This window comes from Taudactylus pleione, unplaced genomic scaffold (genome assembly GCF_031769625.1).
Source record: "Taudactylus pleione unplaced genomic scaffold, aTauple2 ptg000086l, whole genome shotgun sequence".
In the NCBI taxonomy this organism is placed as follows: Eukaryota; Metazoa; Chordata; class Amphibia; order Anura; family Myobatrachidae; genus Taudactylus; species Taudactylus pleione.
The window spans coordinates 3,889,189-3,915,427 of NW_028284488.1; the positions used below are offsets into that span (position 1 = coordinate 3,889,189).

A 26,239-nucleotide genomic window follows, 5' to 3' on the forward strand; every position below is an offset into this window, starting at 1 on the left:
CCCTAGCTGTGGTCATAGCTGTTACTCACCCATTGATGGTACCTATTCATATCAGTTGGCTATCCACCTTAGAGTTCTTGATCCAACACAGTTCTATTCCTCCTTCCAGGGGAGATAGGTTGCAGGATATTGACATGTGGGATATTGACATGTGCTAGTCTTCATGGGTGTCGTTCGTATTCCCTTCCACCTTTCCCGATTCTCGGATGGGTGTGAGCTTCGCTGGTCGAGGATTCGACTCACGTTGCAGTGCTTTTTGGCTCTCTTGGGCACTTTCTAAAAACTGGGGCTGATGGGGCATAGAGGGGGAGGAGCCACGTTTAGATTCTTAAAGTGCAACCACCGTCTGTACCCCACTGTCAGAAGCTCCAGGGTCCCCTGTGGAATTGGACAAATGGATTTAACGGTAAGTACCAAAATCCTGTTTTTCTGGTTCATGTCTTCAGATAAAACATATCCCTCTTGTTACTGCTTTGGGAAGTCCAAAGTGTTCTGTTCTGTGGATTCTCCTTCTCCTCGTCTTCCTGTTGTCCTCAGTCTTCTTTCGGGCTCAGTTTCTTAACTGGGGCTGATGGGGCATAGAGAGGCAGGAGGCAGTCACACTTCTAAATTATTTAAAGTGCTAGGCTCTACTCTACCATCGTCTATACCCCAGTGTCTTGAACTCCAGTGTCCCCTGTGGATTCAGAGAAATGGATTTACCGGTAAGTACCAAAATCCTGTTTTCATTAACCTCTTCCTAACAAAACTGTAATATTTTGGTTTGTAGCATTTAAATGTATATTTAACCAAATACTAAGTATTACTTAGTATAACGGCCACAAGCAGTTTCACTGCCCTGATGCTGCTTGAAATTTCCTTCTGCTGGAGAAATGTCACAGCCTCCCTCTTCGATCATTGCCTTCCATCTATTAACAACCACAACGCAAAAAGGAACTACAGGAGAGCAATCATTAACGGCAGAGTACCGATTTACAGTTACACAGTTAATAGGGGTGGAGCTAAGTAACACAACTGACCAATCTCTTGCCCCAGGACAGCAAGTATATACGTCATACGGCACAAGATGCCCAGTGCGGCTGAGCCATTTTGAGAGGTGTAGCACACAGCTTTGTCTTTTAATTTTGCGCCTTAATCACATAACAGACGCAGGGAAACGCCACTCACATTGTACTGGAGACACTGGGCTGCGAATTAACCACACAGGAATTTGATTTATAAACACGTACAAAGTCGCAAATGAAGCATAATGGATTTTGACTTGAGAAAAAATTTGTGACCACTGCATTGTAACACTTCATATATAGTACAGACTCATTTGCACACAGATTTATTTATTTATTATCAGTTATTTATATAGCGCACACATATTCCGCAGCGCTTTACAGAGAATATTTGGCCATTCACATCAGTCCCTGCCCCAGTGGAGCTTACAATCTATGTTCCCTATCACATGCACACACTAGGGTTAATTTGTGTTGGGAGCCAATTAACCTAGCAGTATATTTTTGGAGTGTGGGAGGAAACCGGAGCACCCGGAGGAAACCCACGCATGCAACTGGATTTGCACAAATGTTTGCTGCAACTTCACTTATCTATGTTTTGTAGCTGTGTTTTTGATCTAGTGACTTAGTGAATGTTTGAGGTTGGGTAATGCTTTGTCCCGTGTGTCAACTGTTCTTTCTTTAGAAACAATATTAAGTTCTGTACCCAATGTTTGTAATGTAGGGTCATTATAAGTGTTATGTATCTACTGGTGGAAAACATGAGGCAGGAGTCACCGGGAGATGACGCAGAAAGGAATACTCAGAGAGAGACATTCCGCACAGAACTTGGTGAGTATTTGGCCATCTATTAAAATGTCAAACATTGGAATAATGAAAACATTCTTATCCCTTACAGAATACAGTTTTATGGGATCTGATTACGTACTAATGTTAAGCCAACAATCAAGCTTCTGTAAAAATAGCTAGAAACCATGTACTAATATAGGTTCTTGAAATTCCTAGTTGTATAAAATGTTGGGTTCCATGTCTTCATTATTGTAATAGGTTCCACAATATAATACATGTACAGATACACCGTTTCCACAACTGACAATTTATCATATATGCATATGGTCATTAATGTAATATGTGTTTAATCTCAGCTTTTCCATCCAATGGCGAGGAGCCATTTGCTCATCTCCTGTTCACAATGGTGTCCAAGTTCTGCAGTGGTCACTCTCCCCATTTTCCTATGAAAAAGGTCCTGCTGCTGCTCTGGAAAGTGCTGCTGGTATGATCACGTTGTTGTCTTACACATGCCTAGTTCTAAACTGCAGACTTTCATGTTATCCTGATTCTACCAATATTCTGTGATGTTGCAGTTTACGCTAGGGGGATTTTCAGAGCTGCAGAGGATGAAGGACAAGAAAAGAGCGGAGCTGGGTCTTCCTCCTCTACCAGAAGATAGCATCCAAGTGATGAAGAATATGAGAGCCACTGCTCCACCGTCTTATGGCATGGAACAGGGGGAGCAGCAAAAGCGAGGACGACGTAGCCGCAGGGTAAATTATTACAAAATCAAACAAATCAAAAATAGTCTGTTACTATATGTGTGATTTAGCCCCAGAAATACAATATCGATGTTGATCAATTTTTAAATTGATAAAAATTGACCTTTAGTGAATACATGTGCCCCTTCATCCTAATTTTGTGCCATCAAATGCAGAGTAGGTGGCAGAGTGTTCAAGGAAGGAATTGAGCAGGAATTTCATTTGCATCTTATCAATCTTGTCCTTGAAATAGGTAGCAAGTCTTGTGCACTGATAATAGCTGGTGGGTTTGGGGTGGGAGGGGTCACTTGGGGATAAAGGCTTGAGCAGAGATGAGAGATTGGAAATATGTTTGCCTGGCAGCATCCAGAGCCTTACGATACGAATGGTAGATAGTTTTGTATGTGAGGAATTCGTTTTAGAGTACGGGATTTACGCCACTATTGCTCTGCTTTACGTGAGAGTTCAGGTAGGCGTCTTGTTAAGTTAGAATGCCAGTGTGGACATCTAAGTTTATGTGGATTGTGATGGGTAGCGGGAACCACTTCGAGGGCTATTTCTACAGTTTGGTAGTGCAATAGTGTGTGCATGGCATGTTTTTTGTTGCTTTCAGTTGTGCCTGAGCATAACATGCAATACAATTTGAAGTACTGTGTAAATATTACTTTTTATTTTTTTTTAAATACACTTTTTATTAAGCATCAGAGTAAAAAACTAAGCTAAGCATCTCTCTATGATGTATGATAAATGATCAGGAAAAGTGAGGGAGGCTATCAAAGTCTAGGCTTTCATAGAAAATTCTATAAATTGTAACCTCGCAAGTAAGGCAAACAATGTAATTTGGGGACAGTTAGTGGGTGTCACATTGGTCTTTAGAAATAAATCTTTTAGCTTTCATCTTTGTGTACTATTTCTTTCTACCTTTTTTCTTTTCTACTCCTTAACAACATATTTGTAATGAACACCACCTCACAATAGTCATTTAGCAAGTAATACATTTACTTTTTTGCCATTGTAGACGTGTCCACATACATTTATCCATCCATGCGCTACAACTTGCGCCACACATAATGCTGGAGCTCAGTGTGCCTTTGTAGCGCCGAGTGATGCAAATAGCTAACACAAACCGCTTCTGCTGATTAAAATGATATGCAGCATGCCTATGTTCTGTGAGTGAGTGCGGGTGTATCTGCATGCGAAACGCTACGTTACAGTGTCAGCAGCTGTAACACTGTAATGTAGCGTTTCGCATGCAGATGCACACAGAACATAGGCATGCTGCATAGCATGTTAATCAGCAGAAGCTGCTTGTGCTATCTATTTGCATCACTGTGTGAATAAGACACATTTGAAGGTAAAAAGTCTCCGGAAAAGACTCCCGACGTTACCTAGTCACATCTCGGCATGGCGCGATTAGAAGGGCTGTTTAACGCGCAAGGAGGCTAGATGTTTGAGGACACATCTGTATCTATGAAAACAAATAGAAAAAGAAGTGAGTGGGTGGCCTAGAATAAGAAAATCTGGTGTTAATTTCTCTGTACAGTCTTAATGTGTCTCCAGCGATGGTGAGAGTAGACTGTTTCACAGACATTGATTCTGGCCATCAAGCAGTAATGGCATGGCCTAATACATATAAGAAGACCTAAAAAATAAAGGGTTGAAGTACTATTGGCTGCATCTTTAATTTCAGGACAGTCTGGATCTGTACAATGAGAGAGACCCTTTCAAGAGTGAAGAAACCATTGGGACAGAAGAAGAGGAAAATGAGGACTCCGACAACATTATCGATGTAGAGTCTGAGGTGCAAGAAAGGGAGCTAATGTCCCAACCTGTAGCTGGCCTAAGAATCCACACAGAGCGAGTGAGCTTCCCCAAAGGCCTGCCCTGGGCACCTAAAGTGAGGTAAGATAACTACTGTATAATTATGATCATCAATTCCCTTCAGTTTAAATGGATGATCTAGGTGAGGGTTAAAAGTAACGCTTTAGAATATATATAACTGTAAAAAATATCCGCGGTATTTCTTATGTACAGCTGTGCAATAATAGTATATGTAAATTAATAAAGCGCTATGAGCGCTAAATTTGAAGCGGCACCTGCGAAAAAGGTTTTGTTAGTAAAATAATGTACTGTATACATATAATGTTTATACTCTTTTGAGTGTATTTTGTGGATTTGGGTTTGTTATGGAGTGTCCCCGATGTTTGTTTAGGTAATTTTCAGTCACTTGAGTATCTTACCCTATCTTTCCCTACCTTGTTCCTGCTCACATACAGGTTCCACTGGTGGCACAATTACCCAGTTCAAATGCAGCATAAGGTCTGGGTACTGGTAAGATGTTTTTTTCCCAAAGAGGAGCACGGGTTCCCAGCATCTACTTTGTGAATGTGACGATAGAGCACGAAACGCGTTGGTGATTGGAAGTGGATGCTGGGAACATGTGCTTCTTCGTTTGCTGAAGCTCCTCTTTGGGAAAAACGTCTTACCAGTACAAGGACCTTATGCTGCATTTGAACTGGGTAATTGTGACAACAGAGGAACCTGCCCATAGGAAAGATACAAGGTAGGGAAAGATAGGGTAAGATACCCGGAGACTGGAGATTACCTAAATAACAAACCCGCATCCACAAAATACACTCGAGAGTATAAACATTGTATTTTACTAACAAAATATTTTTTCACAAGTGCCGCTTCAAATTAAGCGCTCGTATCGCCTTAGAATATATGTTCCTGGTACTGGCATTTCTGTGAGTCCTTAGTTTCACAATTACATTTGTACTGCTCAGATCTACCAGTTGTTCAGTCAGAATGTAAATGTGTATAATATGGTTTAAGGTGACAGCAGCACATCATTTTATTGTTACTGTTAGGTTTTCAATGTTCATTTAAAAAATTGCCAGCTTTTGTTCCCCTTATTTGATGAGAAATGTTGCTAAACTCGTGCTACTGAAAAAAAAAATCACCATAATGTGCTTTGACAGATGACACATCCATGCACAATTTCTGCCTGCTGATTCTCATCTACATACTTCCTGAAATATAGAGGAACTGTGCCTTACTGAATTCTATCCCTTCATTGTGCTTCAGGGACAAAGATATTGAAAGTTTCCTGGAGATGAGTCGGAACAAGTTCATCGGGTTCACCCTAGGACAGTGCGTATTGGTAGTATGCACATACTCGTTTGTTTGTTTTTTGCACAAGCTGCATCTATGCTCTTTTTAGTGTCTATTTTATAGGCATGTGCAAATGTCCACTAGTCCTGTAGAAGTTGTCTTATCCCAATAAAGCATTACAGTTTTGTTTTTATATTTTTAGTGACACTGATACATTGGTGGGATTGCCTCGTCCTATTCATGAAAGTGTGAAGGTATTAAAGCAGGTAAAACAAATAAATAACTGTCCTTCCAGTGCATCATACTCTTTTCTGATCAACACCACTGAAATGCTTGTTTCATTTAGTCTAGAGCTGATCTGCAAGTAGCAGTTACTTTAGATAGTATTGCTGCAACATCTCATAAATGGACAAACTCCAAAAGTGATTTTAGAAACAAAATAGTTTATTTCGATAAATTAAAAACTAGGAAGTGTGCACCTTAAATGGATACAATGTAGTTGCCAGGATTGTAGTACAATCCAGAGGGTCACTTTGAAGCTCTTGCCTTCAATATATTTAAACAATAACACTAAAAGGTTCCTGATCTTTGTTGATCCAGCAAACAAAATGGCTGCCTCCACTATTTGTAGGCAACTGGTGTATTTTAATTACATTCACATTCCTTTTATTCTCTCTGATGTGAAAGTGTAGAGTTCTTTGTGAATTAGTATATTTTTGTTTTTGCTCTTGTGCAATTTAACTTTTTGTATATTTTTTTCGCAGCACAAATATGTTTCAACTGCTGATATCCAGATCAAGAAGGAGGAGGAGCTAGAGAAATGCCCTATGTCACTGGTAGGACTGGAGTAAACCTAAACTGGGGTTTTAATGTGTCAGTAAACTTAAGCTGGGTACACACTAGGATGGGTGATCAGCCATTCTGTCGATTGGTAATTACATACACACTTATCAATCGTCTGCTTGATGTGTTGTGCCTGGTGTCACAACTGGGCGGGCATTTATATGTGCCCACCCAGTTGTGATGTCAGTCACCGGCAGGCCTCTGCAGCAAGTATCTGCCCATACACACAGCTGGATGTCCCAATATATCTGCGGATATATTGGCTATTGGCTGTGCTGCACAGCCGGCGGGATATGTCTGTGAACGATGTCGTACAGACATATCGCTGGTACACACCTGCCGACACGCCCCTGATATATCGGCCGTTTAAATGAACACCAGATATATCGGCCGTTCTGTACCCAGCATTAGAATGTTATGCTACTTTCTTCTTTTGGAGTTGTTTGGTATGATTGTAGTTTAGCTTTTGTTTTCGCTATTTAATCTGTGCTAACTCTTATCTCTGTAAGTATGCAGCTACCAACTGCATAGATATGGTTTTGTGACCCTGAGAAATCAGATCTCTCTGCCATGGAATGTAAAACTGTCTCTGGAACATATTTAGTCACTGATTTCAGTAATGTGGATGTATGCAGACCCCTATATTATAAGTGTGGTGAATGCAGCTCAATCATCACTAGGAATAGGGATTGTTAATCCCTGCAGGGATACATTTGCAGTGAGTCTGTTAAGAGTTATATGCAAAAAAATAATTTTACTAATGTGTACATGCAAAAATATGTCCATATGCTTATTTTTCTGTCTGTAGCTGTAAATTTGATTGCACATGGTTTAAAATGTGCAACTTTAAATCTAGCGTATAGATATGGACGCGTAGCCGTATTGAAATGTACGGGTCCATAGGGTATCCACAGGATACCTTGGGGTATAGGTGTGACGTCAGTCATCGGGCACCAAAGAGTTAAGCTTTCAGCCTCCCAGGATGCACTAGGTCCCCCTCTTATACCCCGCCCCCGAGCCAAGGCATCTCAGTTTCGTTTGGTGCCCGGCCGTAGTCAGAGGCACCTGCTAGAGGGGGGCTTAGAAGAGCCCCTGAAGCTTTTTCTTCATGCAGCTGTGGCTGCACATCTGGATGAACAGCATGGACAGTCAGTCCTGACGTCCATGCTGTCTTCCCTACACCCCGCCGGTACCAGAACGCCGGTACTGATCCGGGGATGCTGGTGGACATCTGGGGTTACAGCTAGCGGTGACCCCAGATGTTCCGGACCATGGCCGGATTCAAGGGGGACAGAGGTAAGCAGCGGGGTCCCGCGGGGATAAGATTGTGGCCACGCTGGCGGCAGCCAAATCGGCTTGTCTCCCGTCAGCCGCTGCTCCTTCTGGTTCTGGACCATCGTCCTTTCGGTCATCTAGGGCCCAGGGCCGGCCCCCAAGCCAGATGACAAGCCTGCGGGATCCCAGGGTGGGAGGCAGCCGGCTGCAGTTCGCCCAGTGTTGGTCGGCCACTACGACAGACACTTGGGTTCTGGAGGTGGTTTCCCACGGATACGCCCTCTCCTTCCGGCACAGACCCCCGGCTCGATTCTTCACCACGGGTCTACCATCAGACCGGAACAAGGCTACGGAGCTGCGGAAGGTATTGCACACTATGCTCCAGGCTGGAGTTATAGTGCCTGTTCCATTCTCCCAGAGGGGCCAGGGTTTCTATTCAAATCTATCGTCCGATTCTCAACCTCAAAGCACTCAACAAGTCTTTGCGAGTCCCGAAGTTTCGGATGGAGACCCTACGGTCCATCATTCTGGCGCTGGAACCTGGGGACTACATGGTGTCATTGGACATACAGGACGCTTACCTGCATGTCCCTATTCTTTTGCACCATCAACAGTTCCTCAGGTTTGCAATCCGCAGCGACCACTTCCAGTTTCGGGCGTTACCTTTTGGCCTGGCGACAGCACCACGTGTTTTCACCAAGGTGATGGCGGTCATGGCGGCTTCTCTGCGGCTGCAGGGAGTCCGCATGTTGCCGTACTTGGACGACCTGTTATTGGTGGCAGGATCTCCAGAGCTCCTGTTACGCTACTTGGACCTGACCATTGCACTGCTGCAACGGCACGGCTGGCTAATCAACTGGCAAAAGTCCACTCTAATCCCGTCTCGGAGGATTCTGCATCTTGGAGTCTTATTGGACTCGGGACAGCAAAGGATCTTCGTGACGGAGGACAAGATCTCTGCTTTACAGTCAAGGGTGCGCAGTTGTCTGCACAGCCGCCGGGTGTCCCTACACTCGGCGATGAGGTTACTGGGCTCCATGGTGTCGGTGTTCGACATGGTGGAATACGCCCAGTTTCACTCCAGACCTCTGCAGCACCTGATCCTGTCCAAGTGGAACGGGCTGCCTCAGTCTCTGAAGTCCCAGACGATTGTGATCACCCCGGAGGTTCGCCTGTCCCTTGCGTGGTGGTTACAGACGACCCACCTCAACAAGGGACATCCGTTCTGGGTTCCAAATTGGGTCCTGTTGACAACGGACGCCAGTCTTCGGGGCTGGAGAGCAGTTTCGGGTCCACACTTGTTCCAGGGCAGGTGGACGCCGACAGAAGCGGAGCTTCCAATAAATATCTTGGAACTCCGTGCGGTCTTCAATGCTCTCCAGCAGGCACATCGGTTTCTCCAGGGTCACCCGGTGCAGGTCCAGTCGGACAACGCTACCACCGTGGCCTACATAAACAGGAAAGGAGGAACTCGCAGTCGGGCGGCTCTCGTAGAGGTCTCTCGGATCCTGGTTTGGGCGGAGCGCAATCTTCCGGCCATATCAGCGGTCTTCATCCTGGGAGTGCTAAATTGGGAGGCGGACTTTCTAAGTCGCCAGGACGTTCATCCGGGGGAATGGTCCCTGCACCCGGACGTTTTTCAACTGCTGGTGGACAGGTGGGGTCTTCCAGAGATCGACCTCATGGCGTCCCGGCACAACAACAAGTTGCCGGTGTACGGGTCTCGCACAAGAGACGAAGGGGCGTCTCTGGTGGATGCTCTGTCCGTCCGGTGGACGTTCCGGTTCGCATACCTGTTCCCTCCGGTCTCCCTTCTTCCACGGGTAATCCGGAAATTCAAACAGGAAGGAGGGACGCTCCTGTTGATAGCTCCCGCGTGGCCCAGACGGCACTGGTTCTCAGACCTTCAGGGTCTGTCCGTGGACAGTCCTCTGCGGTTGCCGCTACGACCGGACCTTCTGTCTCAGGGTCCTTGCCTTCACCCGGACCTGACTCGGCTGTCTTTGACGGCGTGGCTGTTGAGACGGCCATGCTGAGGTCCCGGGGGTTTTCTAGCTCTGTGGTGCGTACCATGTTACGAGCTCGGAAACCGTCTTCCGCGAGGATATACCATCGCGTGTGGCATACGTTCTTCCAGTGGTGTCGACCGAGAGGTTATGCACCGCTGGAGTTTCGTCTGTCTCGGATTTTCGACCTTCCTGCAAGCGGGACTAGATCATGGGCTTCGCCTTGCTTCTTTGAAAGTACAGGTTTCAGCCCTATCTGTCTGGTTTCACCGTAGGATTGCTACAATCCCGGATGTGCACACCTTTATGCAAGGTGTTCTCCGCATTCAGCCGCCCTTTGTTCCACCTGTGGCGCCTTGGGATTTGGCTGTGGTCCTGAGGGCTCTCCAAGGACCGTCGTTTGAACCACTGGACTCAGTGGATCTTAAATGGCTAACAGCTAAGACTGTTTTCCTTCTGGCCATTGCTTCGGCCAGACGTGTTTCTGAGTTAGTGGCTCTTTCTTGTAGACCCCCTTTCTTGGTTTTTCATGGGAACAGGCCAGTGCTCCGCACTCGGCCCGAGTTTCTTCCCAAAGTTGTTTCCCAGTTTCATGTTAACGAGGAAATCGTTGTTCCGGCCTTTAACTCACCGGGTCTTTCCGTGGGTGAGGCCTCTTTGGATGTTGTGCGGGCCTTAAGGACTTATGTTGACCGCACTTCTTCGTTTAGGAAGTCGGACGCTTTGTTTGTCCTCTATGGCTTCCGTAAAAAGGGTTGGCCTGCTTCAAAGCAAACTTTGGCAGCCTGGATCCGTATGGCTATTTCTGAAGCTTATCTTCATGAAGGCCTACCGGTCCCTCCTTCTCTGAAGGCTCATTCCACTAGGTCTGTGGGTCCTTCGTGGGCAGCTCGACGTGGTGCCTCTGCAGTCCAGATCTGCAAGGCTGCTACGTGGTCCTCTGTCCATACCTTCGTGAGGTATTACAGGTTTGACACCTTCGCCTCTCAGGATGCTTCCTTCGGGTGGCGGATTCTCCTTTCTGCACAGGAGCGTCCCCACCCTTAAAGGATACTGCTTTGGGACATCCCCAAGGTATCCTGTGGATACCCTATGGACCCTGAAGTAGAAAATATGAGATATGGTAAGAACTTACCCTTGTTATCTCTATTTCTACGAAGTCCATAGGGTTCCACAGGACTCCCGCCCTGTCGCACCTGTGCTGCAGATGGGCTTTGCTCTGGTCACCGGTTTTCCGTCTCCCTCTGGTGAGAATGTGATTCTTGTATGTGTCCAGATCTTTGTTATCTCTCTTCCTTCTCCTCCTCCGGCCTATGGCTTGGTAACTAACTGAGATGCCTTGGCTCGGGGACGGGGTATAGGAGGGGGACCTAGTGCATCCTGGGAGGCTGAAAGCTTAACTCTTTGGTGCCTGATGACTGACGTCACACCTATACCCCAAGGCATCCTGTGGAACCCTATGGACTTCGTAGAAATAGAGATAACAAGGGTAAGTTCTTACCATATCTCATATTATTTTGTTTGTCATTGTGTCAGTGTTTACTATGAATGCCAGAAGTACTTCTTTACAGATATCAATGATATGTAGGCTGATTTTAATTTTTTTGTCGCTCACAGCAGGTAGTTTAAATAAATATATATATATATTTCGAACAGACATGAGAAACAAGTAAACAATATATGAAAAAAAACTACCCATATGTAAACCGTAAACACTGACTAATATAGAAAACTACCATAGGTATTACTCTGCAAAATAATAAGGGAACAGCATTTAAAGGTTAGAGTACTCTGGTATTTGGGCTCACTGATAAATTTAACACAGTTGTCATTTTTTTCAGGGAGAGGAGGAAGTGGAGGAAACTGCAACGGAGTGTCTTTACAGAGCAATGTTGTTCAGCATACCTCAGTACATGGTAAGGTGTATTCTCTTGTCTAGCACTCAAACATTTATTTTTCTGATAATGCTTTATAGTGGATTTTCAATTTTGAGAACAAGTAGCTGCTCTAACGTCCGCTGTGCTGTAGCAATATGTCCACCCAATACTTTATGGAAAAACAAATAACTTAAGTGTAGAATCATCTCAAGTATATATTTAAAAGTTCACATTTGTTTGTTTCTTCTACAACACACTATTTTGCCTTCATGTCATAGGGGACACAGGACCTCATTCAGACCCGGTCGCAAGCGCTGCTTGCTCGCAACTGGGTCGATGTTTTGGTCCTGCGTAGCGGCCGCACTGCGCGTGCGCAAGCCCCGGAGCGAGAGAGAAACTCTCTCGCTCCGGAGCAACTACAAAAGGGCCGGCTGTCGATGTTGATCGACAGCTCGGCCCGTTTTGTGGGCGGGGCGGAGCGGGTGGTTTCACCACCTGAGGCGTTCCTTAAGGAATGCCTACCGTTTTGTGGGCGGCCACACTGACATCAGCAGTGATGTCAGTGGGGAGCTTCCTGCTCGATCAGAGCAGGAAGCTCCCTGGGGCTTGCGGCTGCCGAGACCCAACCTTAGGGTCTCGTCGCAAGCCCTGATGGTCGCAATGGTCTTGACCATCGCGACCATCACCCTGGTCAGTCGCTAAGCTGTGGGTGGTAACACACAGCTTAGCTAGCGACGAGGAGGCCGCACTTAAAAATAGAAGCATCCGCCCTCATTCAGAACGAGCGCTCGCTTCTTGCGAGCGCCTCTGAATGAGGGCCACAGTCCTTACCATGGGTTATAGGCTGGAGTAGGAGGAGTCCGGGCACCAATTAGTTAAAAATGTTTCTCCTAGCAGCCCAAGCTCCTGGTCCCCTATACCCCAGCCCCAGGCAGGCCAGTTTTAGTCTGGTGCCCTGCAGGAGCAAGGCACATTTCTAGAGACTGCTACAGCAGTCTAAGCTTTTTCTTTTAATGTTATTTATTTTGCAAGTTTTTATCTGAGTGGGAAGCACTAGGCCTCCTATAGGACGCCCGCACTGCCGCTCCACTGCGCTGGTGCCCGCAGCACGGGCGAGCGGGTCAGTGACTTCGGCCAGTTCCCGGCATTCGCCAGTGACCCGCAGTTGGACGCTAGGGGGAGACCACCTGCGGTGCTGACAACGGTCGCCTAGGTCCTCTGGAGCCTCCACTAGACCACCAGAGCACAGGCAATGGGGTGCTTCTATTGAAAGCAGCCATTGCCCTGGGGATTTTACTCAGCAAGGGGGGGAGGTAGGCTCTCCCCATTAGCTCCTCCCCCACTATCTTGGCGCACTCCCTGGTTGCAGAAGCCATGCCATAGGGATTTTCCTTCTCTCTCTCCCTTCCCAATGAGACGCTGATCAGACATTAAATCTGTGCCTGCTGCATTTAGTCGCCGGAGAGCAGTAAACGGGTTCCTGTCTCCCTGTATACCTTCCTCCCTGTGGTCAGGCTATACATTAAAGCTACTTCCCGCCAACTGCGCTTTGGATTGTTGAGCATTAACTGTCCATTGTTACAGCATTGAATGTTATGTATGCATGAAATTGTAGCTTACAGTGCTTCCACTGGGCTCTGGCACGGCCAGGGCTCCAGGTGGTCGAAATTAGTGACTCTTATTTGGAGGTTTGCTGCAGAGAAGTGGGGGGCGGATGCGTATTAACCCCTCTTCTGTTAAGCCCCACTTTCTGTTTCTGTAAGGTTACATTCATTACACTTCTTATTGCACACAATAGTTTACGTAGTTGGTGTGTGGGGATGGCTCTGGAATACTGTACATATATTCCACGGGAAAGACACCCAGGGATGGAGATGCTTCAGTATTGCGCAACTGCAGGATTAACCTACTACTTTATCCTCAGGCTCCGGACCAAGGTGGGCTCTGTGTCCAGTGTTTCACAGATTCGCAGCCAGAAGGTTCAGTTGGCTACGTCTTCCAACCAGGAACCGGCTTGGACTACCTCTCTCTCGGGAACCGCCATGGATAGAGTCCTTCTCGCAGGTAAAGTTGCGGTGGACTAAGACTGGTTGCCCCAGGTCTTGTATCCTTACAGGGGCCCAGCTGCTCCCAGTTGTACGGTTGTACCGTCTCTTTGGTGCAGGGTTTAGCGCAGCTGTCTGCATCTTTCCAGACTCAGACCCTCCAGGCTAGGTAATTCTATGCCCCTTGTACGGTTATAATTCGGACTCTGAGTTTTTCTCAGCTCAGAAGGACAATATGCCCAATGCTTCAGGGGCCGAGACTTCTTATTTCCCGGAGGTCTTCCTTCCGCACATGTTTCAAAGCTGCAGAATGTGGAAGTCACAGGTTTGATTCCAATGATAAGGAGGTTTGGCAGAATTATTATCGCCTGTGCAGCTAGAGGGCCTCTTAGCGTAAGCGTGGGCGAGTCAGTCCAAATGGTAGTCTCCTCCTTAAAGTACTCACATTGCCTGCCTAGTCCTAATACGGCATCTCTTAAGGATCCGACAGATAGAAAGCGGGAGTCTTTTCTCAAGGGTATTCATTTTCATGCAAATGCTATCGCACATCCAGTCCTGGCTTTCACCTGGGTGGCTAAAGCCATTGGAGGCTGAGCAGATGCCCATCATTAGAGTCTCAGATCGGGAACGAGTTTTGGTGGTTAATGGAGCATTTCAGTGAGGCGGCCTCTTGAGGCTGCAGTAGATACTTGTGTCCTAACCTCCAAGGTGTCAGCATCCTCGGCTGCTAGGCGAGCCAGATGGCTTTGTTCCTGGTGTTCTGGCTTGGACTCTAGGTAGGCCCTAGAGGCTCTTCCTTTTTCAGGAGACGTGACTATAGTAGTGGCGTCTAGGACGGCCTTCCTCACTTCTGCGGCAGCCCCTAGATTGCAAAGTTCTAATTTTCGCTCCTTTTGTCTGCAGGGAAAAGTCTTGGGCCAGGGTTACTCATCCAGGGGTTCCAGGTCCGAGCTAAGCAGCCCTGGTATACCGGATACCCTACCAAGTCACCTGACAAACCTACCGCTTGACAGGGCAGGCTTCCACCTGGGGGATACCAGGGTGGGAGGCCAACTTCTGCTGTTCTCCGAGTACTGGTTAGAGACCACCTCGGACGCCTTGGTGCGAGGATTGTCTCCCGAGGCTACACCCTAGCCTTTCGGAAGCGGCCTGCAAACCAATTTTGTTCCACCAGTTTTCCGGTGGATTCAGACAAAGCAGTGATTCTGCTGGAATCTTTTCACTCCTCGGCTGGCTTCCAGAGTGGTTGTTCCAGTTCAGTCTCAAAGGAGCAGTAGCTTTTCAGCAAGCCTCTTCTTTGTTCAGAAGCTGATCGGTTCCTTCCGGCCGATGCTCAACCTGAAGGCCCTCAACAGGTTCTTGTGGTCCCAAACTCCATATGAAGCCTTTTAGCGCATTAGGTAGCACTTCAGTCTCATAATTTGGAGGTCGTGAGTTCAGTCCTCACACAGGGCTTTAAGTCTCTATGTTCCATCTTCTGGCTCTGTAGCCGCGGGTTTTCATAGCCTCCTTGGACACCCAGTAGGCCTATTTGCATGTTCTTATCCGGCTCAGTCACCTGAGCCTACTCAGGTGGGCGGTCCAGGAGGAACATCTCTTTTTTCTGGTTTTGCCATTTGGTCTTTCCACGGTCCCTCAGGCCTTCATGAAGGTCATGTCTGTCATGGCAGCTCATTTGCGCCACAGGGTTATCAGGATTCTGCCTTATTTAATTGGCCTTCTGATCCTCGACCGGTCACTGGAAGTTCTCAGGGAACATATCAGTCTCACAGTGGATCTCCTCCAGTTTCATGGAGGGATCATCTTTTGAAAAGCTAGGGGCCTGCAGGCCAGGATTTGCAAGTTCTTGTGTCACTGCTGATGGTCAATATTCTGTTGCATGCAGATCCTAGGATCTCTGGTCTTCACCTTCAAGAGGGTGGAATATGCTCCATTTCACTCCCAGTCTCTTCAAATGGGAGTTTTGTCCCGGTGGAACTGGTCTCATCTGCAGCTAAAGATGTGGAAAATCGTTCTCTCTTGAGAAGTTCGTCTCTCCCTCTTGCGGTAGTTCCAGGGTTCCCACTTGGACAAGGGTCGCACCTATTGGCTTCTAGAATGGGGGTATCCTTAACACTGACGCAAGTGGTGCGGGTAGGGGTATGTAACATATCAGCAGATCTTTCAAGGTCGGTGGACAGCTCTGGAAAGTCAGTTGCCGATAGAGGTTCAGGAGCCTCTTGCCCGCCTCTGCCGCTTTTCCAGCATTGTCCTGTCCAGGTACATTACGATAGCACGACAGCGGTAGTCCACATTAACCATCAGAGCAGCAATCGCAGTCGAGATACCTTCAAGAAGGCAATTTGCTTTCTCATCTGGCCTTAGCGTCCTCTTCCGGCTCTGTCAGCGGTTTTCTTTCCCGGGGTTCGAAATTGGAAAGCGAACTTCCTCAGCTGTTAGGATGTTCACACCAGCGTATGGTCATTTCACCCAGATGTCTTTCAGCTCCTGGTTCTTCAATAGGGCTTGCCGGACTTCGCCTTCCCTGCACTTCCATAGGCTGCTGTGATTCTACTTTTGCACCATGAACCAGGGGCCTTTCGGGTGTATGCCTTGACCGACCAGTGAAAGTTAATTCTCCTGTACATCTTTCCCCCAATCTCGCTGACTCCACGGGTCCTCAGCAATTTGACTGGACGATGGCACAATATTTCTTGTAGTCCCCGATTGGTACGCAAATCTCCTCTGCCTCTCTGCACGCTCCACTGTGGTTTCCTCGGGTCGGTTTTTCTGGCTCAGGTCCGCGTTTCCATCCTTGCGAATGATGGGTTAGAACTGCGCTCTGCTGTATGGGCAGATGGGATGTGAGATGTATTGTTTGTGTCGGGGTGCTGCACCTTCCTAAAAGCAGGAGTAACGGGTCCTGAGTAGCGATAGAATGGGGTAGAGGGTGCGGAGGGTGCGCTCGCCCTATGGGTGTAATGCTGGAGTAATAGTATGTTGTGGTCTTTTTGTGTTCGATGTTGTGTGTGGAGTGATGGGGTGTATGGAGGGAAGGGGGTTGACTGGACTGGAGGTGGTGGGTGAGAAAATGAAGACAGAAGCAGAAATGGGGGCCAAATGGTTTATTGGAAAATAACACCGTACTAATCCTGTTCGGTCCCAGGCATCCAGGTGGGGTGAGCGATCCACTTGGGGGTGTGTGGGTGGAGACTGGGGAGGTGAGTGGACCCTTTTAGGGGGCTCCTTTCCGTGCAGTTCAATAGACCGGCACGTTACCCCTGCTGGACCTTTGGTCAACAGTCTTAGGATGTCTTGGGGGGAGGGGGTGGTTGGTTGCCAGCGGGTCTGGCGGTTGTGGATGTACACCCTGGCGGCGTCCCACGCAGGGGTATAAGTCTCGGAGTCACTTACCTACCGGTAGGATTTGTTGGTGAAGATAGCTTGGGCTGCTGGTAGCTGGTGCTAGAGTTTCCTTTTGCAGATGCGGTGTTGGATGGTTGCTGCGGTGTCAGCGGTTGGAGGAAGGTCTGTGGACCTCATTCAGAGTCGGTCGAATCGGCCGCACGGTCGTATAGAAAAAGGGGCCGGATATGCAAATGATGCACACATATGTTGCGTCCCTAAGGTCGGATCGTTAGCTGGCCGACCAAGGGGTGGATGCGGTCGGATCGCTAAAAATACGCCCACATCTCGTACGCATAGTGCGTCATCTCCGGCTACATAAGGATTAATCGCGAGCATCGTATGCCATCGGAACTGGTCGTAGAGCTAAAGGTTGACCTGACCCTCTCTTAAGCTCTACGATCATGTCAGTGTAAAACCTCTCCTGTCACGTGTGCCATGACACTACTTTGTTAATTATGCACTCCCATAAAACGCCGTTCGCATAATGAGGCACGCCTGCGTTCGGATCTCCACACCCCCGTTTTCAAGCACCTTCCCATGTTACCACCCACAAACGCCGCAATCTGTCACTCAAACTACCGACCTGGCGGTGTTCAAGGAGAGAGAAATTTCTGATCGTAGCCGCTAGTTTGCGCACGCGCATTGCGAACTGTACGCATGCGCAGATCAGTGAATATCGGCTGCGTACGACCCTGCGGCCGCTTCGACCGACTCTGAATGAAGTCCATTGTGTGGTGGTAGCTTTCTGGTGCACTGTGGGGCTTGGTCCACCGCGTTGCTGGCGTTCTGCTCCTGCTGCCTGGTGGGTTCCTGTTGGTGTGGATCGCTTAGGGATTGCTGCTGGACGAACAGCTGCGAGTGGAGCTGGTGTTGGTTGCTCCCAGGGGGCGGTGCGTGGTCGCCTGGGTCAGGCAGGCGGAGTGGTGATCAGGAGGGATGCGCAGGGCTTTGCTAGGTGTGATGCCCAGCGTGGCCCTGCGCGTGGTGGGTAGAGAGGGTTCTGGAAGCAGCAAGCCTCGACCGAGTTCTCCGCGGGAATGAAGAGCTCTGGTGTGAGATGGCTGTGGTGTCAGAATGTAGGGGGTCGCTGACGCGTTTCGCAAGGGGTTCTGTCTTCTTCAAGGAGGTAAGAAGTGTGGCTATGCACATGTAGGGTTTAAATGTGGAACTTCCCGGTTCTGTGGTTGTCAGGTGGTGGAGATGACCAATCAGGGCTAAGAGTGGGTGTGGCCCATGTATCTGATAGGTCGTGGGTGATTGTGTAATGCTGATCCTGTAGTTGGGTGATATCGTCACGTGGTTTGGGCAGCCAATGGTGTGCTGCACTGCTGTGGGTGTGTTAGCTGGGGCTCGTGTCTGGGTGTGTATGTGGCTGCTATGGGGATCGTGACCGGCTGTGGATGTTCAGCGGCGGTCACGTGGTGTTGGCAGCCAATCGTGTGCTCTGCTGGTGTGGGTGTGTATGCTGGGGCTGGTGTACTGGAATGCATTATGCGGCTGCTATGAGGATCGTGACCGGCTGTGGTTGCGTTTCCATCCGTTCTCGAACAGGGTGGTTCTTGAGACATCTGTCATGTGAACTTAGGGCTTTTCCAGTGCAGTCAGTCATACTATGCTGATTGCCCCTATGCCGTCTTCTGCAAGTTTTTGTTTTTCACTGCATTGGCGGACTTACTATGCTTGGTGTTCTGACAGGAGCTTTAACCTTAGAGTGTTTTTTCCTTTCTCATCAGGTTCTCGTTAGGCGGGTCTGGATTGGGGCCTTTCTTCTTTGCAGGTGTGAAGCCACACTTCCGGTCTCCTTCCAGAGTCAGATTGCTCTATTGCCTGACATATGGACTTTTATTCAAGGAGTTCTCTTCGTAGAGTCCCAGTTTGTTCCTCCAGCTACTTGAAGCTGGTCTTTGGTGCTTTTGGGCTCTTCAATCGTAGTCCTTTGAGCCTTTGCCCTCGGTGGACATTTGTTAGTTTACATGGAAATGTCTTCCTACTGGCTATTGCATCGACCCGGCGGGTGTCCAACTTGAGCGCGCTATCCTGTTTTCTCCCCAATTTTGCTTTTTCACTTGGACCGGGCCGTTCTTCCAAATCGCTTAGGTTACCTTCTTAGGGTAGTCTCTAGGTTTCTCATTACTCTGGAAATTGGTGTCCCTGTTATTCGGGCACCTAATTGTTTTACAGAGCAGGCTTCTTTGGACGTTGTGTTGGCCCTCCGGTCCTTGGTGCATAAGATCTGGTAACTCCGTAGGACGGGAAATTTTTTGTCTTCTGCGACTTTCACGGATGGGTCAGGCTGCTCTCAAGATGAACTTTGGATACTTGGCTCCATTTGACTATTCATCACGCGCTCTGACAGACCTTCCTGTTCCTTCTGTGGTGATGGCTCATTCCACCAGTTCGATGGGTACTTTTTGGGCAGCTCGTTGGGGTGCCTCAGCTGAGCAACTTGAGAGGGCGGCCCATGGTGGTCCTTCCATATGTTCCTAAGATTCTTTTCATTTGACACCTTCGCTACCGCGGTCGCGGATTTTGACCGAAGGGTTGTCAGCGCAGCTCTGACACATCCCCTCCCTGAGTGGGATAGTTTTGGGACATCCCATGGCAATGACTGTGTTCCCTATGGCATTAAGAAGAAAAAGAGATTTATGGTCTTACCTGGTTAAATCCATTTCTTCAGAAATCCATAGGGGGTGGGGGACACAGGGCGCCCACCCTGACGCAACGGGCTTGCAGGGTTTTTACTCTGCTTCTAGTTCTCCTTTTGGCTTTTCTGGGTGTTGGGACCTGTGTGTCGCTGTTCCTTATCCTCTTTCTCGCTCCTGCCTTGGGTTTGCTAACTAAACTGGCCTGGCTTGGGGTGGTGTATAGTGGCGGAGGAGCCGGGGCTGCTGGGAGAAAAAGTTTTAACTAGTTGGTACCCGGACTACTCCTGCTCCAGCCTATACCCATGGTAATGACTGTGTCCCCTATGAATTCCGAAGAAACAAATTTATTCAGGTAACATCATAATTCTCCTTATTTCTTGCTTCATATACAACTTTCTTCCAAATAGTAAAGCTACATGTCAAAGGCAATACAACAGGATTCAGAGGCTATGCCATTTTGATCTATCTATACACAGTATAAAATAAAGTCCCTGGTAAGCGTCTGTCTGTTTGTTTGGGCTAATCTCTTGAACCACTGGACGGATTTTGATGCAGTTTACACTATTCTATAGAGCATTTGTCGAGGAAGGTTTAGGTGTGTGGGAAACTTTACTGTATGACAAAGGGAGCCGAGCAGTGACAATTTTAGTGAAGCAAGTCAATGAAAAAACAGACGTCTAAGTGCTTTCTTAGCTTACACTGCCAAAACGGGATGCAGTCAGGAAGCCGACGGTCGAAATGCAGACCGCCGGCTTCCCGACTATCAAATCCTGGCAGGGTACTAATGACAGGCGTCGAAATCCTGACACCTGTAATTAGACCCACGCCGGGAGCCCGGCATACCGAACGAAGGTAAGCCGGCCGCGGGCGGGGGGATGGTTAGGCACCCCCCCGGGAGACTTAGGTTTAGGCTGCAAGGACAGGGTGGTTAGGTTTAGGCACTTAGCGGGGGTTAGGGTTAGGCACTAGGGGGAAAGGTTAGGGCTAGGCAACCCTTAGGGAGGGTTAGGGGGGGCGGTAGGGTTAGCATTACTTGCCTAAATACGCTGTCGGGATCTTCACCCCTGCCGGGCTTTCAGCGTCGGGACTTGAACTGTCGGCCAGTAATACATACTGATTCCGCCAAAACTGTTAAAGATCTATCACAACGATGGACTTTAATTTATACCATGTAGAGATTGATACATATTATGCGGTTTCTCTAGAAAAATTGATGTAAGCCCATTTTACTAATACAAGATTTCAGTTTTTCCCTTTTTTACGGTTTCTTTTTCATTTATGTGAACAACGATTCTTTAATTTCAAACTAGTCCAATTCCTGATAAGAGTGCTTTGGCATGACAATAAATAAAACACAGGGACAGACACTTAACGTTGCTGGAGTTGACCTAAGTGGAGACTGTTTTTCTCATGGACAACTTTATGTGGCCCTTTTGTGTGTTACATCAAAAGTAAATCCCTTTATGTTGACGTCAGGATGAAAAATGACTAATGTTGTCTACAAGAACTTGGTTAAAAAAACGCTATTGCCGTAGATTGAAAATTGCTTCTGTGAGAAGCCGGGGTCGGTCGCTAGTTTTGCATAAAACAATAAAATTGTGATCAAAACAAAATACACATAAGTGCAGACCACATGCGAAATAGCATATAAATGTTTGTGAATGCTTAAGGTGCTCAACTATACAGATGTGTCCTCATACACCTAGCCTCAATACGCCACGCAGCGCAACTTAAGTGAGCCACCAGGTCCTGTGCTACTCTGCTAGCATCAGCCAAGCCCCTCCCCTCTGCAAGCCCATGAATGCAGTGTAGTGTAGAGTAAGGCGCATTTTAGGAGGGCTGCTTGGCAGCCCTTTGTTAGCTGAGGGCTATTTTTCTTTTTGTAACTTTTAAAAAAAATGTATTTATTTTTTGAAAGCATGCTTACAGAGACCGTCAGGGCCCGGGGACAGTGCGTGCCCGCACCCTTGTAGAGGGCGCAGGGGGACAGCGCAGTCCTGGTTGGCGGCGCCATTTTTCCGGGCTGTGTGACGGTGGCTACTTCGGAGAGAGTCCTGGATACAGGCCACCAGCTTCTCGGGCAGACCAAATGTTTTCCCCACAGAGTGGAGTAACACTTGATGGGAGAAGCCTCTAGCTATCTCCGTTAAGCGGGGGGTGGAGCGTATAAACGCTAGTTCCCCCCACTTCATGGTTGCAGATGGAAGGCTCCTACACAGCATTTCCTTACTGCGTAGGCTGCTCCTGGTGTCTGAAGCAGGCCATCCTGGAGGCCACTGAGGAAAGACATGGGTCAAGGAGTGGAGGACCTCATTACGGCGGTGAGACAGTGTCTGGACTGCCTGGACCTGGATACCCAAGCAGAAGCGTTGGGACCGTTCAAGCATAGGCGTAAGAGGATCGTTTGTTTCCCAGCTTACTCTGACCTCTCTGATCTCGTTGACGAGGCGTGGAAGACGTCGAATAAGAAGTTCTCCATCCCTCTTAAGTTTGCAGCCCTTTACCCGCTTCTGACGGACCAGGTCGCTAAGTGGAAACAGCCTCCCAAGATGGATGCGGCTGTGGCACGTTTGTCCAAACACACTGCACTTCCAGTTCAGGGTTCGGCATCCTTCAAGGATCCGCTGGATAAAAAATTGGCATTTTCATTGGCTCGGGGGTTGTAATTCGCCCTTTGCTGTCCTCTGTCTGGGTTACCCAGGCCATGGAGACATGGGCCGGCAGATTGGTTGCTGGACTTCAGAGTGACTTGTCCAGAGATGCGTTACTGGATTTGGCGGAGCAGCTTCGTGGGGCAGCGGAATATGTGTGTGAGGCCGTCCAGGATGGTGCTCAGGTGTCCTCCAGGGTTTTGGCTACAGCCGTCTCGGCTCTGGTTCCGCGCCTGGGAGGCTGATGCTGAATCCAAGCGTTCTGTAGAATCTCTCCCTTTTTGTGGGGGTATCCTGTTTGGCTCTGAATTGGATACCATCATTGCCTAAGCAACCGGAGAGAAAAGTAGTGGCCCATGGTTCCGTGCTTTTCGCTCTTCCTTTCGAGGGGGAGCATCGATTAGAGGTCAGGCCGCCCGTGGGGGCAGCAGGGCATTGGCTCCACGCAGCAGGTTTTCTGGTGCTTTCAGTCACTCGGGAGCAAAGACTCCTGAGAAGCCTAGCGCATGACGGGGTTTCTGCCCATCCAGTCCGGTCGGGGGTAGGGGACCGCCTCCTCTGATTGAGGGACCGGTGGGTGGCATCGAGGGACATTGTCTCCATCTAATCAACCTCAGGGGTTCCCCACCTCAATGTTTTTTCGTGACGGCCCTTCCCAGGGACACAGAGAAAAGGATGGCCTTGGACCAGGCCATCAGTTCTCTACTTTCAGAAGGAGTTATTGTTTTCTGGTTCCGGCGTCACAACGGAAACAGGGTTTTTACTCCAACCTGGTTCGAAAGCCCAACGGCACCTATCGCACGATTTTGAATCTAAGGGCTTTGAACACCAGACTGTGGGTGGACCGATTCCATATGGAATCTCTCCAGTGACCGAGAGGATGTTTGCAAACTAATTTTTGCCGGCGATCGACGTCAGAGATGCGTACCTCCATGTGCCTATTTGGCCAGGTCACCACTCTCTCCTCAGTTTCACAGTCGGACAGGCACAGTACAAGTTCCAGGCCCTTCCATTTGGCTTGGCAATAGCTCCATTCGTCTTCACGAAGATCACGAAGAGCCTGCTGCACGCGGAAGGGATAACGGACGTTCCCTATTTGGACGATCTGCTGGTGAAAGCAGATTCGGCTTCAAGGTTGCAGGTCCATCTGGACCACACAGTGCAGATGCTTCAGTATCACGGCTGGATCCTGAACTTCGAGAAGTCTCACCTCATGCCAGCGACTGATTTTCTGGGGGTGATCTTCGATACATCTCTACAAAGAGTCTTCCTGCCCGAGCCCAAAGCCCGGGCCCTCCAGGATATGGTCACGAAGGTACTGTCGGTGCCACGCCTCTCCCTCTGGCTGTGCATGAAGTTACTGGGTACGATGGTCTCTACCTTCGAGACCATCCAGTACGCCCACTTCCACTCGCTGCTTGGTCACTCCCAGCTGAGTCATTGTGACTACAGACGGAAGTCTCAGTGGTTGGGTTGCGGTGACGTCGAACCTTTGTCTTCAGGGTCTCTGGTCGTCATCGGAGACTGTTCTACCAATCAATGTACTGGAGCTTCAGGCCATCTATTGGTCAGGGAGCAACAGGTTCTGGTGATCCTCGTGGCTCCGAACTGGCCGCGCAGATCGTGATTCGCCACGGTCCTCAGGCTGGCCGTAGGGTCCGGTTGGCATTTTCCGCAGCGACCAGATCTACTCCTGTAGGGTCCGTTCCGGCACCAGGACCTTCCTCGGTTGGCTTTAACGGCCTAGTTGTTGAGACCGAACTCTTCAAAGCTAAGGGGTTCGTACCATGTTGAGGGCTCGGAAACCGGTTTCGGCAAGCAACTACCACAGGGTCTATAAGACACATCTTGTGGTGTGAACGGCGTGGAGTTCATACATCCCAGTTTCGCCTTCCGAGGCTGTTAGCTTCCCTTCAGGGAGGTTTGGAAGTGGGCTGAAAGTACAGATTTCGCTTCTGTCAATCTATTTTCAGCGGCGTCTGGCCCTCCTGTCTGAGGTTCGGACTTTTTTGCAGGGAGTGTTGCGGGTTCAACCTTCGTTTCAGCCGCCACTGGCTCCGTGGGAATTGACCTTGGTCCTATCTGCTCTCAAGCATGCTCCCTTTGAACCTTTGGACCTTAGATTTGTCACGTGGAAATTGGTTTTCCTCATGGCCATTGCCTCTGCTCGGCAGGTCTCTGAGTTGGGGGCTTTGTCTTGAAAACCACCGTTCCTCATCTTCCATGGCGATTTGGCTGTTCTCCGAACAGTTCCTTCGTTTCAACCGAAGGTTGTTTTTGGCTTTCCATCTAAACCAGGAAATAGTTTTTCCTGTGTTTTCCCCATCGGAACCTTCCCGGGTCCGGGACGATCTGTCACTGTTGGACGTCGTCTGGGCCCTGCAGATCAACTTGGACAGAACTTCGGACCTACGTCGTACGGACTCCCTTCTGGTCCTCTACGACGCCCACAAACATGGCTGGCCGGCCATGAAGCAGACCATTGCGAGATGGCTTCGCTCTGTTATCTCTCTGGCCTATTCCGATGCGGGCGACCGGCACCTGCCAAGGTGTCGGCTCATTCTACTCTGGCTGTGGCGACCTCCTGGGCGGCGCGCCACCGGGCCTCGGCTGAACAAGTTTGTCGCGCAGCTACCTGGTCCTCTGTCCACACGTTTGCGCGTTTTTACAGGTTTCATGTTTTTACCTCCGGCGACACCAACTTTGGGCATACAATTCTCCGGTCAGGCAACCTGAGCATTCCCTCCCCTGGAGGCGGCTTTTGAACGTCCCATGGTCCAGTGTCCCCCAGCCTTGATGAAGGAGAAAAGGGGATTTTTGGTTACTTACTGTTGAATCCTTTTCTCTGAATCAGGCTGGGGAACACGGCGTTCCCTCCCTCATGCTCAGTCATGTTGCGTAGTATTTTTTACAACGTTGGTCCCTATGGTACCATTTTTTGGTGTTGGGTATAACCGTGTCACTGAGTTACTGCTTCTCCCTTACCAGGCACTTTTGAAGTTGTACTGCAGTCATGGGGTTGCAGAGGGGAGGAGCTTGGGTTAAAGTTTAAAGTTGTTTAAGTGCCAGCTCTTTGCAGTCCCATCTACAACCCCATGATCCAGTGTCCCCCAGCCTGACTCAGAGAAAAGGATTCAACGATAAGTAACCAAAAATCCCCTTATAATATACAAAACTACAATTACCTTACACCAGCTTAACCCTATTTGATGGCTTTCTCTATTTAACCTAAAATGAAGTGCCAAAAGTCATGGAATAGATTCCTAGTATCATATAGGAACCCCTCTAGCCCGTCGAAGTGCAGAAACTCGACTTGGCATTGATTCCACAGGTGGAAGGAAGACCTCTGGAGAGATGTTGACCCATGCCATCTGTATAGCTTTCCACAGCTCCCTGATATTTGTAGGTGCTGCATTTTTGGTGCAAATGGACCCTCTCCACCATGTCCTATTAATGCTCAATTGGATTTCATGTCGTGCGAATGTAGTGGCCACACCATTCGTCAGAACTCTCCAGAATGCTCTTTGAACCAATTCTGGACAACTTGGGACCGATGACACAGTGCTTCAATCTGCTGGAATATTCCATCCTTGTAGAATATGAAGTCATGAAGTTGACTTCATGAAGTCAATGAAGGGCTGCAAATGGTCATAAAGCAATGCAACGCAGCGGTTACCAGTCAATTACATGTTTAGGCAGACCCAACCCATGCCACATGAACACACACCCCAGACCATTATGGAACCACCACCAGCCTGCACGGTACCTTATTGGCCTCATGGGGTCTGCACCACACCCAGGGGAGCCGTGCCGGACCCGGGGGAAGAAGGGGAGTGTGACCCAATCGCGGTAGAAAATAC

At 48.6% G+C, this 26,239-nt stretch overlaps 1 protein-coding gene across 2 annotated transcripts in view; it reads left to right on the forward strand.

Moving 5' to 3' along the window:
• The window catches only part of STRIP2 (striatin interacting protein 2), a 149,304-nt gene that overhangs the window by 53,595 nt on the left and 69,470 nt on the right, over nucleotides 1–26,239 (forward strand). For both annotated transcript variants that reach the window (XM_088468667.1, XM_088468668.1), the window contains exons 7-14: nucleotides 1,729–1,835; nucleotides 2,150–2,277; nucleotides 2,369–2,548; nucleotides 4,227–4,438; nucleotides 5,624–5,689; nucleotides 5,853–5,916; nucleotides 6,415–6,486; nucleotides 11,616–11,690. In XM_088468667.1, coding sequence (XP_088324793.1) covers nucleotides 1,729–1,835; nucleotides 2,150–2,277; nucleotides 2,369–2,548; nucleotides 4,227–4,438; nucleotides 5,624–5,689; nucleotides 5,853–5,916; nucleotides 6,415–6,486; nucleotides 11,616–11,690 — 904 coding nt within the window. The remainder of the gene's footprint in view (nucleotides 1–1,728; nucleotides 1,836–2,149; nucleotides 2,278–2,368; nucleotides 2,549–4,226; nucleotides 4,439–5,623; nucleotides 5,690–5,852; nucleotides 5,917–6,414; nucleotides 6,487–11,615; nucleotides 11,691–26,239) is intronic.